The sequence below is a fragment of the Somniosus microcephalus genome, chromosome 8, assembly GCF_052327205.1.
Source record: "Somniosus microcephalus isolate GS21.2 chromosome 8, FLI_Smic_1.0, whole genome shotgun sequence".
Classification (NCBI taxonomy): Eukaryota; Metazoa; Chordata; class Chondrichthyes; order Squaliformes; family Somniosidae; genus Somniosus; species Somniosus microcephalus.
This window is the reverse complement of record NC_140994.1, coordinates 62,196,177-62,208,371: the sequence shown is the minus strand read 5'-3', so window position 1 is coordinate 62,208,371 and position 12,195 is coordinate 62,196,177. Positions and strand designations below refer to the sequence as shown.

Sequence of the window (12,195 nt, the reverse complement as noted above, 5' to 3'; positions counted from 1 at the left end):
ACCACCCCCCTTAAGGTTCCATTCTTCTGTTTATTATCTTCATCCCCTTCCCAAAGTGCCTTGGTAGGGACATCATGATATTTAACCCAACTCTCCCTTTGTACCTCTCCTATATTAATCACGTCGTATAGGGGCTGTCCCTCTTCTGGGATTTGTGGGATGGCCAGTACAAAGCCAATCACCTTAGTACATGGGGTCAGACTATTGCCTGCCCGGTATACTTGTCCCATTTTACGCCCCTTACATAGGCTTTTATTTGTGTCAATCCAAGGTTCCAGATCCTCGTTAGTAATCCAATCAGGGATCTGTCCATTATTTATTTGCTTCATGTTATGCTGAGCATTCGACAATAGCCATGAGCCATACATGGCACATATTAGTTCCTTATGGGTTTGGCGAGAAGCATTATTAAGTCGATCAATAATTGTATTGATTGTTTCTGCATGGGGGGCTACTACCTCTTCCACCCCCAACATTTGCATTATTGTTTGTTTTCCTGCCAGTGCCAATTGCTGGCTATTTCCGGTAGCTTGTTTTAGTAACTTCTCTATTTTTGCTTGTAGTTCTACTCCTTCGTTTACTCCTTCTATGTCCAAGCGATTAACTGTTGCTAACCCGGCCGCATACCCTGCTCTGGCCATTTCCAATACTCCCCGTTTCTTACATCTTTGTAAGATAGATTTTTCCTGTGGACCCTCTAATTGTTTTACCCACAGGGAGTTCCATATTTGTTTTGTATGATTGTTACACATTGTGGGCATCTCAAAAGTACTCATATTAATGGCAAGCTTAATAACTCTACGTGCCACACTAAAATACACCTCATCCTGTGTTTTCCTTATTACTAATCTCCCTCGACAACGGCAATACTTATGTTCATCCCTAGGATCAAGGCGAGGACACTCCACCTCATTCCGGACGTCCAGTGTTCCTGTAATTACAAAAAGGGGGCTGGTCGTCACCAGCCAATTAGAATTATTCTATTCTTATCCGTTTTATCAGTTCAAACTGCTGTACATCTTGTTCATTTCTTGGTCTGTGGCTCTGTCTCCAGACATACCTGAAGATGCAAACTATGGCATATAACATTATCATCATACACAGCCCTATCATTGATATATGTAGAAGCTCCCCTTCCCATTCTTTATACCTTCTAGCATACCCCTCACTCTGCTCAAAAGGCACCATCTCTGGCTTACTCATTGTCTTTGTTATATATTTTTAACTGAGTCCAGTGCTTCCACCTTCCTTTACCCATTCCGTTCTCATCTATACAAGCGCATGTGTCACTGTTCATTAATACTTCATAAGGTCCTGACCATCTGGGTGCTAGCCCTGGTTTGGCTGGTATTATTTTTGCCATCACCTTGCTACCTACAGCTGGGACCTCCTTCTGGTCGTCCCGTGTATCCTGTTCTAGATCCCGTATAATCTGTTGGTCTTTGGCCTCATGTCTCTAACTATCTGTATAGATTTACCTTTGGGTAACAGGACAGCCTCCCAAGCAGCCTTCTGGCCATTTGAGACAGTGCTGCAATTAGTTTATAAGATAACTTCCATTTATCAAATCATAATTTTCCTTCTATCACTGTGGGGAAATATTAACTTAACATTAAGAAACTTAAATTTAATAATGTCCAATATCTTTAAATTCTATTCAGTAATACTGAAGTTGTTGCTGTCAGTGGAAAGGGTTAACTCCTTTGCAGGCTTTTGAAGGTGGAGCAAAACATTCTTGCGTCACTTCACGTAACTTAAAAAAACATTCCTGACCGAAAGACAGTTGTGGTTTCACACTTTAACTAAACATGAACACTTGGGCTTCATTGGTCAGATTCCCTTTCTCAGCTGCTCGCTTAGCTGCCTCGTCTGCCCATGCATTGCCCTGTTGGTGTCAGTCAGTAATCCTCTTGTGTGCTTTAATTTATTATTGCGCACTCTTTGGGTAGGAGAGAGGCTCCTATGAATTCCTTGATTATATTCTCGTGTCTTATGGGTCCTCCTCCTGGTGTCATATATCCTCGCCTACTCCAGGCTACCATGTAATCAGACGCCACCCCAAAGGCATACCGACTATCTGTATATGTTTACACTTTTTCCTTTGGCTAACCTCAGGGCTTCGGTGAGAGCCACCAAGTCTGCTACCTGAGCCGATAGGCTTTCTTCTAGCCGACTTTCCCTTTTAACCTGTCCGTTGCCATTGTAATGATCCTTACTGTGGTAGTTATAGATGTGGAATGGCCTATTCTGGTCTGGTAATCCCAGGGCAGGAGCACTTACGAGGGCTTGTTTCACTTTACAAAAGCTGTTTCATGGTCGGGCCCCAGTCCACCAACTCCTGGGATGGTTTCCCCCCTTTGATCAAATCCTATATAGGCTGGGCCATTTCTGCATCTTCTGGGATAAAGTTCCGGCAATAATTAAATAGCCCTAATACCTGCCTGACCCCCTCCCCTCTCTGGCGCGGTCCCTTCCTGCTGCCATCTCTGAGGGCTTCCCCCTTTCATTTCACAAACCTTGCCCTTTGGCTTATTCATTACCCCGATATTCCTTTTATCTGTCTGGCGCACCTCAAAGCGCATGGTCATTTTCCTCACAACTTTAGCCTTTGTATTTACCCCATCTTCTGGATCAAAATCTGACCATAGCTGCTTGTAAGTACGGGAGACTGTGAGAAATCAAAGTTTGCTGCTCCTGCTAGCTGTCCTCTTGGTCCTAGTGCCCCTCCCATGTGTGCCACAGTTTGTCGCATATGCTGCCGGAGTCTCATTTGCTCTACGTCTGCTATAGCTTTTAACAGGATCCCCTCCTAGCCCCAACTTATTCATATTACTGGACAATTTCCTTAAATCCTCCGTATTACACAGAATCACAAACTCCCGATCGAGCAGCCCTAAGTCTCTAATCTGCTTCCTTCAATGGCCACACATCACACTGATTCTGATTAGTTATCACCTGGCTCTCAAGGTACTGTTCTTTATTAACCCACCTTTCTGTCTTCGGGCATTTGTCTCTTCCCTTGTGTTATTAAGTATCCTAGGTAGATTACTTCATCCTTCCCTACCTGTACCTTTCTAGGGTTTAACTCTAGTCCCACATTCTATAGGGCTCCCAGTACCATAGTCAATTAAATATTGTAGAGGGACCTGCCACTATCGGATATTCTTGCGGAGTGGAGTTATCTTATTCAATTCGGACTACACCAATTTACACCAACCAGAATTTCACTGTGGCCACAATGAAAGTCTGGTTTTAATAGGTTAATTTACCTCATAACTCCAAGGTTAAATCTTAGACTGAAACTTAATCTTTTGTTAAACAAACTTTTTGTTGCTCTTCTCAGTTTTTACACACCAGCTTAACTTAAATTGTAGTAGGTTTTTTCATTCTGAGGGCACAATCTTATTTGCACATTCTTAAAACTTCCAAAATCCAAGAAAAGACAAAAGGGTTAAATGCTTTTTTTAATACAGAGAAGTGGGTGGAGCTAAAACACACAGCAGACATTTCTTTTTTTTTTAAAGGACAGACTTTCAGACAAAAAAATATTGTAACCTCTTAAACATTCCTAGTCAGGAAAACATTCACACTTTAACACACAATTTTATACAGCCTGAAATTCCAGCATACTTTTAAGGTTCCTTTCACTCAGCAAATCTTGTGTTTTACTTGTCTCGGTACAGATGCTAATAACTTCCATGTTGGTAAAGCTTTAAGTTTATCTTTTTCTTCCTTTTTAAATTGGTGACTCAGCAGCTTTCCCTGGCTTCCAAATCCCTGTTTATTTCTTTTTTTTCCCCTTTGCTGAGTTTTCAAATTGGTTCGCCTGCAAATTAGATCTTTTTCCTTCTTTATCTCTCCCTTCTGTTTCAATTCCTTACATTGTTTCTGGTAACAAGCTAAGATTACCATTCCCTCTTTATCTTTGGTTTCTCCCCCCCACCAAGCCTTTTGGCTCTCTGCACTGTCTTTTTAATTTTTTTATCTACCAGGAATCGGGTTATAGAATCCAGGTCACCCGACAGTGGGGAGTCCTCCTTTCCATCTCCTTTTGTTCCCCATGATTCTAAATTCACTCATCTCACTTTATATATCTCTTCTCAGATTTCCTTCTTTACTTCCTGTCAATCACTCCGTTTCATTAAACACACACACCAACCCTTTAGTCACAAGATTTTGATACTGTGGGGTCTGTGTCTCCCTACGTCCTACTTGATCCTGGCCATCACGTGGGACTACTGTCCTCTTAATTCCGGCTCAGGCTAGGCGTTTGGGACAGACCTCACCCTTGTCCGTTTTAACCTCTTTGTGACTATTGAGTTATTTCATTTACTCACGATTGTACAATCATTTATTCGTTTACTGAGGTTTCGCCGCCTCTCGGCTTATAAGGATTTCCCACCTCCCGGGTTAGGGGACTTACCGCCCCTGTCAGTTTACTTTTTCGGCCAGAAGGACTCGTCCTTCACCAAGTGTTAAAACAAACCATTTAACTACTTCTTTTAAGAGCCGCACCTCATGGGCCTACCAGGTTTCTAAACCCCTGTTTTCTGGTACCGCAGTCCGGCAGTTTTAACCGCCTTCAATTAAAGGTGTCTTTCTTTTTATAGTTCTTTTTGTACGTCGATCTTACTTGACGTCTCGCCAGCGATTAACCTCTAATTTTACAGGTGGTAATTTAAACATACTCACCTATCTTAGGTTATTGTTGTCTGAGAGTTTTGTTCAGATCGCGTATCCCATCCTCGTCGCCAATTGAAGTAAACCCCCAAAGTGCGGACCAAGTGATATACAAGGTTGATGTCACCGGCTAGTTGTAAGAAAGACAGACCAACTAATTGAAGTCACAACGGTTTATTCAGGCCTGGGGAGAACCTTTCAGACCGCTGTCTGAATCCGACTCCACCGATATCCTAGCAGCGTTCACAATTATACAAAAATCAAACCCCTGCCCTAGGGGCGGGTGCAAAGCTTATCAGCATATACAGAGTTATAGCTAAATGGCAATTATAAACCGTAACATTTAATCCTTCCTGCCACCTACAAACTCGCAGTTCTGTTATCAGTTGCTCCTGTCACTTTCTGTGACTGGGGCCTCATCTTAATTACTTTACAACTGTCCAGTTGTCTCTGACCAGGTGGTTTGCTTGTTACATGTTTTCTTTAAGATAACAGTCCTCGTTAAATCTCTGCAAAGCACAGATTCTGACCTTGTCTTGGGTTGCTTCTGCAAAGCAAGCACATCCTGATTAGTCCCACCATACTTTGATGTAATGGAACCCTGTTGTGAGTTTACAACAAACAAATTCTTCGATATGTTATCTTGTATATGCGCTGCCTCACCTGGCTAAGCAGACATCCTCCCCAATCTTCCCACGAGTTGCTCTGCAGTTTAATTTCTCAGCATTTGAAGTCACTTAATCATGTTTTTAAAGCTTAGCTGGGTAAATGCAATATACAGACCCATATATCGTTTAACTCAGGGTATGAATTAACTCATTACCTCCACTTTGTACATTGGTGCTACATTATACATATTCTAACATAAAAATTAAAGTATAATAGTAATTTAGTTACTTCAGAAGCTCTGGAATTCCCTCCCTAAACCTCTCCACTTCTCTACCTCTCTCTCCTCCTTTAAGACACTCCTTAAAACCTACCTCTTTGACCATCTGTCCTAATATCTCATTATTTGGCTCCGTGTCAAATTTTGTTTGATAATGCTCCTGTAAAGTGCCTTGTAGTTTTACTACATTAATTACGCTATATAAATGCAAGTTGTTGTTGTATTCACAACTACAGTGTAAATCAAAGAAAATAGAATGAAGTATAATGTTATAGAAACATTACAGGATCTTTATTATATTTGAGTACTGATAGTGCCTGGAGGTGCTTTGCATGGACAAAGCCCATCTGCATGATCCATTCTGAAACACGATTATCTGTCAATGGTGGATTTGCAATAACCGTCCCAACAATATAATTAATGACTCAGATTTAAGCCCTCGCTTTTCTCAAAACAAATCGCAACTGACTGAACCTTTTATTTTGTGGTTCGTTGAGGTTTATCCCATATTGTTAAAACCAGAATACTGTTAAGAACATTTTTCAGTTCTATTGGATAACAGTTACTTAATGGAATAATATTTTTGGGTGCATTTCTATTACCACTTTCATATCAATGCAAAGCACCTTCTGCTGTGCAGAGTATAGCTTCAATCCAGTGACAAGAGCTGGGTTTAAAAAATACTCAGTCCATTGGAGCTCCTGCACTTTATAAACTTCCTACCGAGTCTGTTTAATGTTATGAGAAAGCAGACGCATCCCCATTTGTACTGTCACATGTTAAACATTCCAACTAGTGAGCAAGGTTCTGCACATGCAACATTCAACACACCCGAGTTAGAATTACTTTATTGGCAAGAAGCAGCAAATGTGCAAAACAGTGGGCAGAAATATAATGGTAGTTTATTGTCTTGGAGAACATAGGAACAGGAGTAGGCCATTCAGCCCCTTGAGCCAGTTCCGCTATTCAATGAGATCATGGCTGATCTGTGACCTAACTCCATATATCTGCTTTTGGCCCATACCCCTTAATACCTTTGGTTAACAAAAATCTATCAATCTCTGATTTAAAATTAACAATTGATCTAGCATCAATTGCCATTTGCAGAAGGGAGTTCCAAACTTCTACCACCCTTTGTGTGTAGAAGTGTTTCCTAATTTCACTCCTGAAAGGTCTGGCTCTAATTTTTAATCTATGCCCCCTAGTCCTAGAATCCCCAACCAGCAGAAATAGTTTCTTTCTATCTACCCTATCTGTTCCCGTTAATATCTTGAAAACTTCGATCAGATCACCCCTTTACCTTCTAATTTCTAGGGAATACAACCCTAATTTGTATAATCTCTTAACTTAACGCTTGAAGTCCGGGTATCATTCTGGTAAACCTACGCTGCACTCCCTCCAAGGCCAATATATCTTTCCTAAGGAGTGGTGCCCATAACTGCTCACAGTACTCCAGGTGTGGTCTAACTAGGGCTTTGTATAGCTGCAGCATAACTTCTACCCCCTTGTATTCTAGTCCTCTAGATAGAAAGGCCAGCATTCCATTAGTCTTTTTGATTATTTTCTGTACCTGTTCATGACATTTTAATGATCTATGTACCTGGATCCCCAAGTCTCTTTGAACCGCCACTGTTTTTAGCTTTTCACCATTTAGAAAGTACCCTGTTCTATCCTTTTTAGGTCCAAAATGGATGACCTCACATTTGCCTACATTGAAATCCATTTGCCACAATTTTGCCAGTTCACTTAATCTGTCGATATCCCTTTGTAATTTTATGATTTCATCTACACTGTCTACAAAGCCGCCTATCTTTGTGTCATCGGCAAACTTGGATTATGATTTTTTATGCCAACATCTAAGTTGTTAATAAATACTGTGAATAGTTGAGGCCCCAACACAGATCTCTGCGGGACACCACTAGTCATATCCTGCCAATTGAAGTACCTACCCATTATCCCTACTCTCTGTCTCCTTTTGCTTATCCAATTTCCTAACCAGGTCAATAATTTGCCCTCAATTCTGTGGGCTATTATCTTAGTTAACAGTCTCTTATGTGGGACTTTATCAAATGCCTTCTGGACGTCCATATAAATAACATCCATAGATATTCCCCTGTCCACTACTTTAGTCACCTCCTCAAAAAATTCAATCAGGTTTGTTAGGCATGACCTACCTTTCACAAATCCATGCTGGCACTTTCTGATCACCTGAAAATTTTCACGGTGTTTAGTCACACTATCCTTAATTATAGACTCTAGCAATTTCCTGACAACAGATGTTAGGCTAACTGCTCTATAATTCCCTGGTTTCCCTCTCTCACCATTCTTAAATAGCGGAGTGACATGCGCAATTTTCCAATCTAAAGGAACGGTTCCTGAATCGAGAGAACTTTGGAAGATTATAGTTAGGACATCTACAATGTGCTCACCTACTTCCTTTAAAACCCTGGGATGGAAACCATCTGGCCCTGGGGATTTGTCACTCTTTAGTGCCATTATTTTCTTCATTACTGTTATTTTACTTACATTAATTTTATTGAGTCTCTGTCCCCGATTCAATATTAGTTTCCTTGGGATTTCCGACATGTCATCTTCTTCCTCTACTGTAAATACTGGCACAAAGTAATTATTCAACATGTCCGCCATTTCCTTATTATCATTGACAATATCACCGCTTTCAGTTTTTAAGGGGCTAACATTGCTCCTGACTACCCTCTTTCCTAATATAATTGTAAAAACTCTGTGTGTTGATTTTGATATCCCTTGCAAGTTTCTTTTCATACTCCCTTTTTGTAGCTCTTACTGTCTGTTTTGTGACCCTTTGCTGTTCTTTGTATATTTCCCATTTGCCAGGATCTGTGCAATTTTTTTGCATTTTTGTATGTTTTTTCTTTTGGTTTTGTGCGGTCCCTTATCTCTTTAGTCGTCCATGGCTGTTTTTTTTTGGCAAGTAGATTTCTTATCCCTCAGGGGTATAAACTGGTTCTGTATCACCTTGTATTCTTTTTGGAACATCTTCCACTGATCTACTGTCATTTTACCTATTAACAGATTACTGTGGACAGTCTCTGTCTCATCCCGTTGAAGTCGGCCTTACACAAATCTAGAATCTTAGTAGCTGTTTCTCGTTTCTCCATTTTAAATGCTACATTGAACTCGATCATATTGTGATCGCTATTGAATAAATGTTCATGCACAGTTAGGCTGTTAACTAAATCTGGCTCATAACAAAATCTAATATGGCATGCCCCCTTGTTGCCTCTAGGACATATTGTTGTAGAAAACTATCCCAGACACACTCAAGAAATTTACTACCCATCTGACAGGTGCTAGTCTGCTTATCCTAATCTATATGAAAGTTAAAATCACCCATTAAAACTACTCTGCCTTTAGAAACATAGAAACATAGAAGCGTTTGCTACACGCTTGTCTAATCCTTTGCATTTATACAATCTAGCACTTCACATAGACACATAGATACATAGAAGATAGGAGCAGGAGTAGGCTATTCGGCCCCTCGAGCCTGCTCCGCCATTCAATGCGATCATGGCTGATCATCCAAATTCTGTACCCTGTCCCTGCTTTCTCCCCATATCCCTTGATCCCTTTAGCCTTAAGAAATATATCCAACTCCTTCTTGAATATATTTAATGAATTGGCCTCTACTGCCTTCTGTGGTAGAGAATTCCACAGGTTCACCACTCTCTGGGTGAAGAAATTCCTCCTCATTTCTGTCCTAAATGGCTTACCCCTTATCCTTAGACTGTGACCCCTGGTTCTGGACTCCCCGACTATCGGGAACATCCTTCCTGCATCTAGTCTGTCCAGTCCTGTCAGAATTTTATAAGTTTCAATGAGATCCCCTCTCATTCTTCTAAACTCCAGCGAGTATAAGCCCAATCGACCCAATCTCTCCTCATACGTCATTCCTGCCATCCCAGGTATCAGCCTGGTGAATCTTCGCTGCACTCCCTCCATGGCAAGTACATCCTTCCTCAGATAAGGTGACCAAAACTGCACACAATACTCAAGGTGTGGTCTCACCAAGGCCCTGTACAACTGCAGCAAGACATCCTTGTTCCTGTACTCGAACCCTCTCGCTACGAAGGCCAACATACCATTTGCCTTCTTAACCGCCTGCTGCACCTGCATGCTACCAGGGGGCCTATACATAAGTCCCACTACAGTCTAAAATCCTTTTCTATTTCTTAATTCTACCCATAAAGTCTCCACTGCCTACTTAGCTCTTGTTATATCCTCTCTTATCATTGAATGAGCAATTTGTGGCTTATTGTAACAAAGTTTTACATCTGGTATGCACTTCTTGTGCTTACAAGATCAGATTTAGCTATTTCCATCATGTCTGCAAGCTAGTTTAAAGCCATACTTACCAATTACACTTACCTTTCAGATTTCCCAGTGCTAGGTGATGCTGTTGCTCCTCCAAACTCTATCTCCTAGGTGCAGTCCTCCTGACACTAGGTAGCATTGCTGCTCCTTTTCCAGATCCATTATTGAACTTCCAGCTAAGTTTTTGGTAAGTTTTATTTTTTCTAAGTACTTGCTTTTCTAGTTTTATTTCTTCCTTCCATATTGTTTGACATCTCCCCCTCCCCTCCTCACTGCCACCATGGGCCTTAGGCTGCAGCCACCTCCACAGGCCTTAGGCCTCAGGCTTCTCCTCCTACTGCCAACATCCCACTCGCGATTCTCCCCTACCATCCATGGACCTGCTACCTGTTTTTTTACTGCCCCCCCCATGTATTTGTCCTCGAGGGTACAGGATTCTACCTTTGGACCATCCTCCCAGCCAACAAATACATTATAAATGCTTTCAGCACCTTTAAAAACCAAATTGCCAAATTTTGAGCTCATTGCAACAAAACAACCTGTAGGTCTAGGGGAGTGGTGGGGAAGGTGTTGGTGGTGGAAGTTATGGTTCCAAAACAGTTGGAGGTGACATTGGTATGTGGATAGGAAGGGGGGGAGGGGGAAGGTGGGAGGGCAAGAGAGGGACATGGACGACGGGACAGGAAGCTTAGGGAAAGATGCAGTGGGCAATGGGGAAAAAAGGGGCTGGATGAAGAGAGAGAGCATAGAAGAGATCAAGCAAAAGGGAGGAAGGTAGGAAAGATGGAAAAGAAAGGGTGTGGGAGGAAAAGGAGCAAAAGAGAGGAGAGAACAAGACAGGATATGGGAGGGGAGCAAATGGAGAGAGGAGTAATGGGAGAAAAAGGATAAGGGGAATGGAGGGAATTGTGAAGCAGGGAGAGGAGTGTAAGGGAAAAGGAGCAAGGAAGAGATGGGTCAGGCGACATGGTCAGGTTATTGTGCATGATGACAGTGAGGTGCTGTGAAGATGGAAGGCAGGAACGCATGGGGTGACGGCATTGGGAGGGTGGGAGAATAAATTATAGGGTGAAGGGGAGGAGATCAAACAAGGTGTAGCACTGGGGAGCAGATGTGAAATGAAGTGGTTCTAGTATGACCCTTTCCACATTGCTTTCCACTTCTACTCTGCACCTTAGGCAAAGCAACCCCACCCCACCCCCCTCGCCCCGCCCCACCCCACCACCTAAACATCACCCGAAAGCTCCCTTGGTGAATCCCTCCCCTAACCATCACCTCCCACCGACAAAAGATAAGAGACAGGGAAGCCAACCAACTAGAGACAAAGCACAAAAGAAAGGAGAAACAGAAAACAATGCAATAGCGAAAGAACCGCAAAAGACCACAGACACAGAAGCAAAAAGCACACAGAGGCAATGAAATAAAAACAGAAGTGGGCATAGTGAATTAAGAGAAGAATGAAAGACACACAACTCACAACACAAAGACAACACAGACAGATGAAAAGACAGCAAACTATGAATTCTCCAGTCACAGGAGATTCACTAGGAATTGTGTTTACGTCTTGTGTATATTGTGCACAGCATGTAATATTTATGTGTAGATGTAAATGTAGGAAAGTTTAAACTTTTTAAACAATAATTCTCAGTTAATTGTTTTAAGAAAGCTACCTTGTATATATGGTGCTGATTAGATACTGATTTGAATTGCACTAAAATGTAGCTACTAAATATTATTGAATGCATGACATCACATCATTTCAATGGTTCAGTAGCAACCTACCTTTTTAACATCAGCAATATTCTGCATCTTCTTGGTATGTGCAGCCCATCCCACAACCCCCATATCCAACGGGAAAACAATCTCGCTTTGTGGTGCCACAAGATTATTCTCGAAATTGGAGTCTCTGGTCACATTAAAAAGTCTTGTGGCCAGCTCGGCGACGCCGTTCCTCGACCTGAATGCGAACATGCTGCCTCTATCTGCATTGACCAGGGTCACAATCCTCTGTAGCACCTTGTGTATCTGCTTCTCGACATTGGAGACATCCTGCATCTCTTTGACCAGCTCAAACACAATGTCAGACTCCTCCAATTTGCACAGATCTTTGAAGGAAGCCCCGTCCTTTAACTCGACCTTTGCACCGTTGAAGATTGCACCAATTAACTCTAGCCTGAGCTTCCTGTCAAAATATTCCTTGGCAAATTGTGGGTTATTCTCCAGATATTGCTCGACGGCTTCCTTGCTGACGTCCCCCATGTTTGCTGCTGTTTTCCTTT

General features: G+C 41.9%; 1 protein-coding gene across 1 annotated transcript in view; it reads right to left on the bottom strand.

Moving 5' to 3' along the window:
• Positions 1–12,195, bottom strand: part of pde6c (phosphodiesterase 6C, cGMP-specific, cone, alpha prime) — a 65,040-nt gene extending 52,845 nt beyond the window's left edge. Inside the window, 1 exon segment of the mRNA XM_085996137.1 lies at positions 11,699–12,195. Within this exon segment, the coding sequence (XP_085852263.1) occupies positions 11,699–12,175 (477 nt within the window). The 5' untranslated portion in view covers positions 12,176–12,195.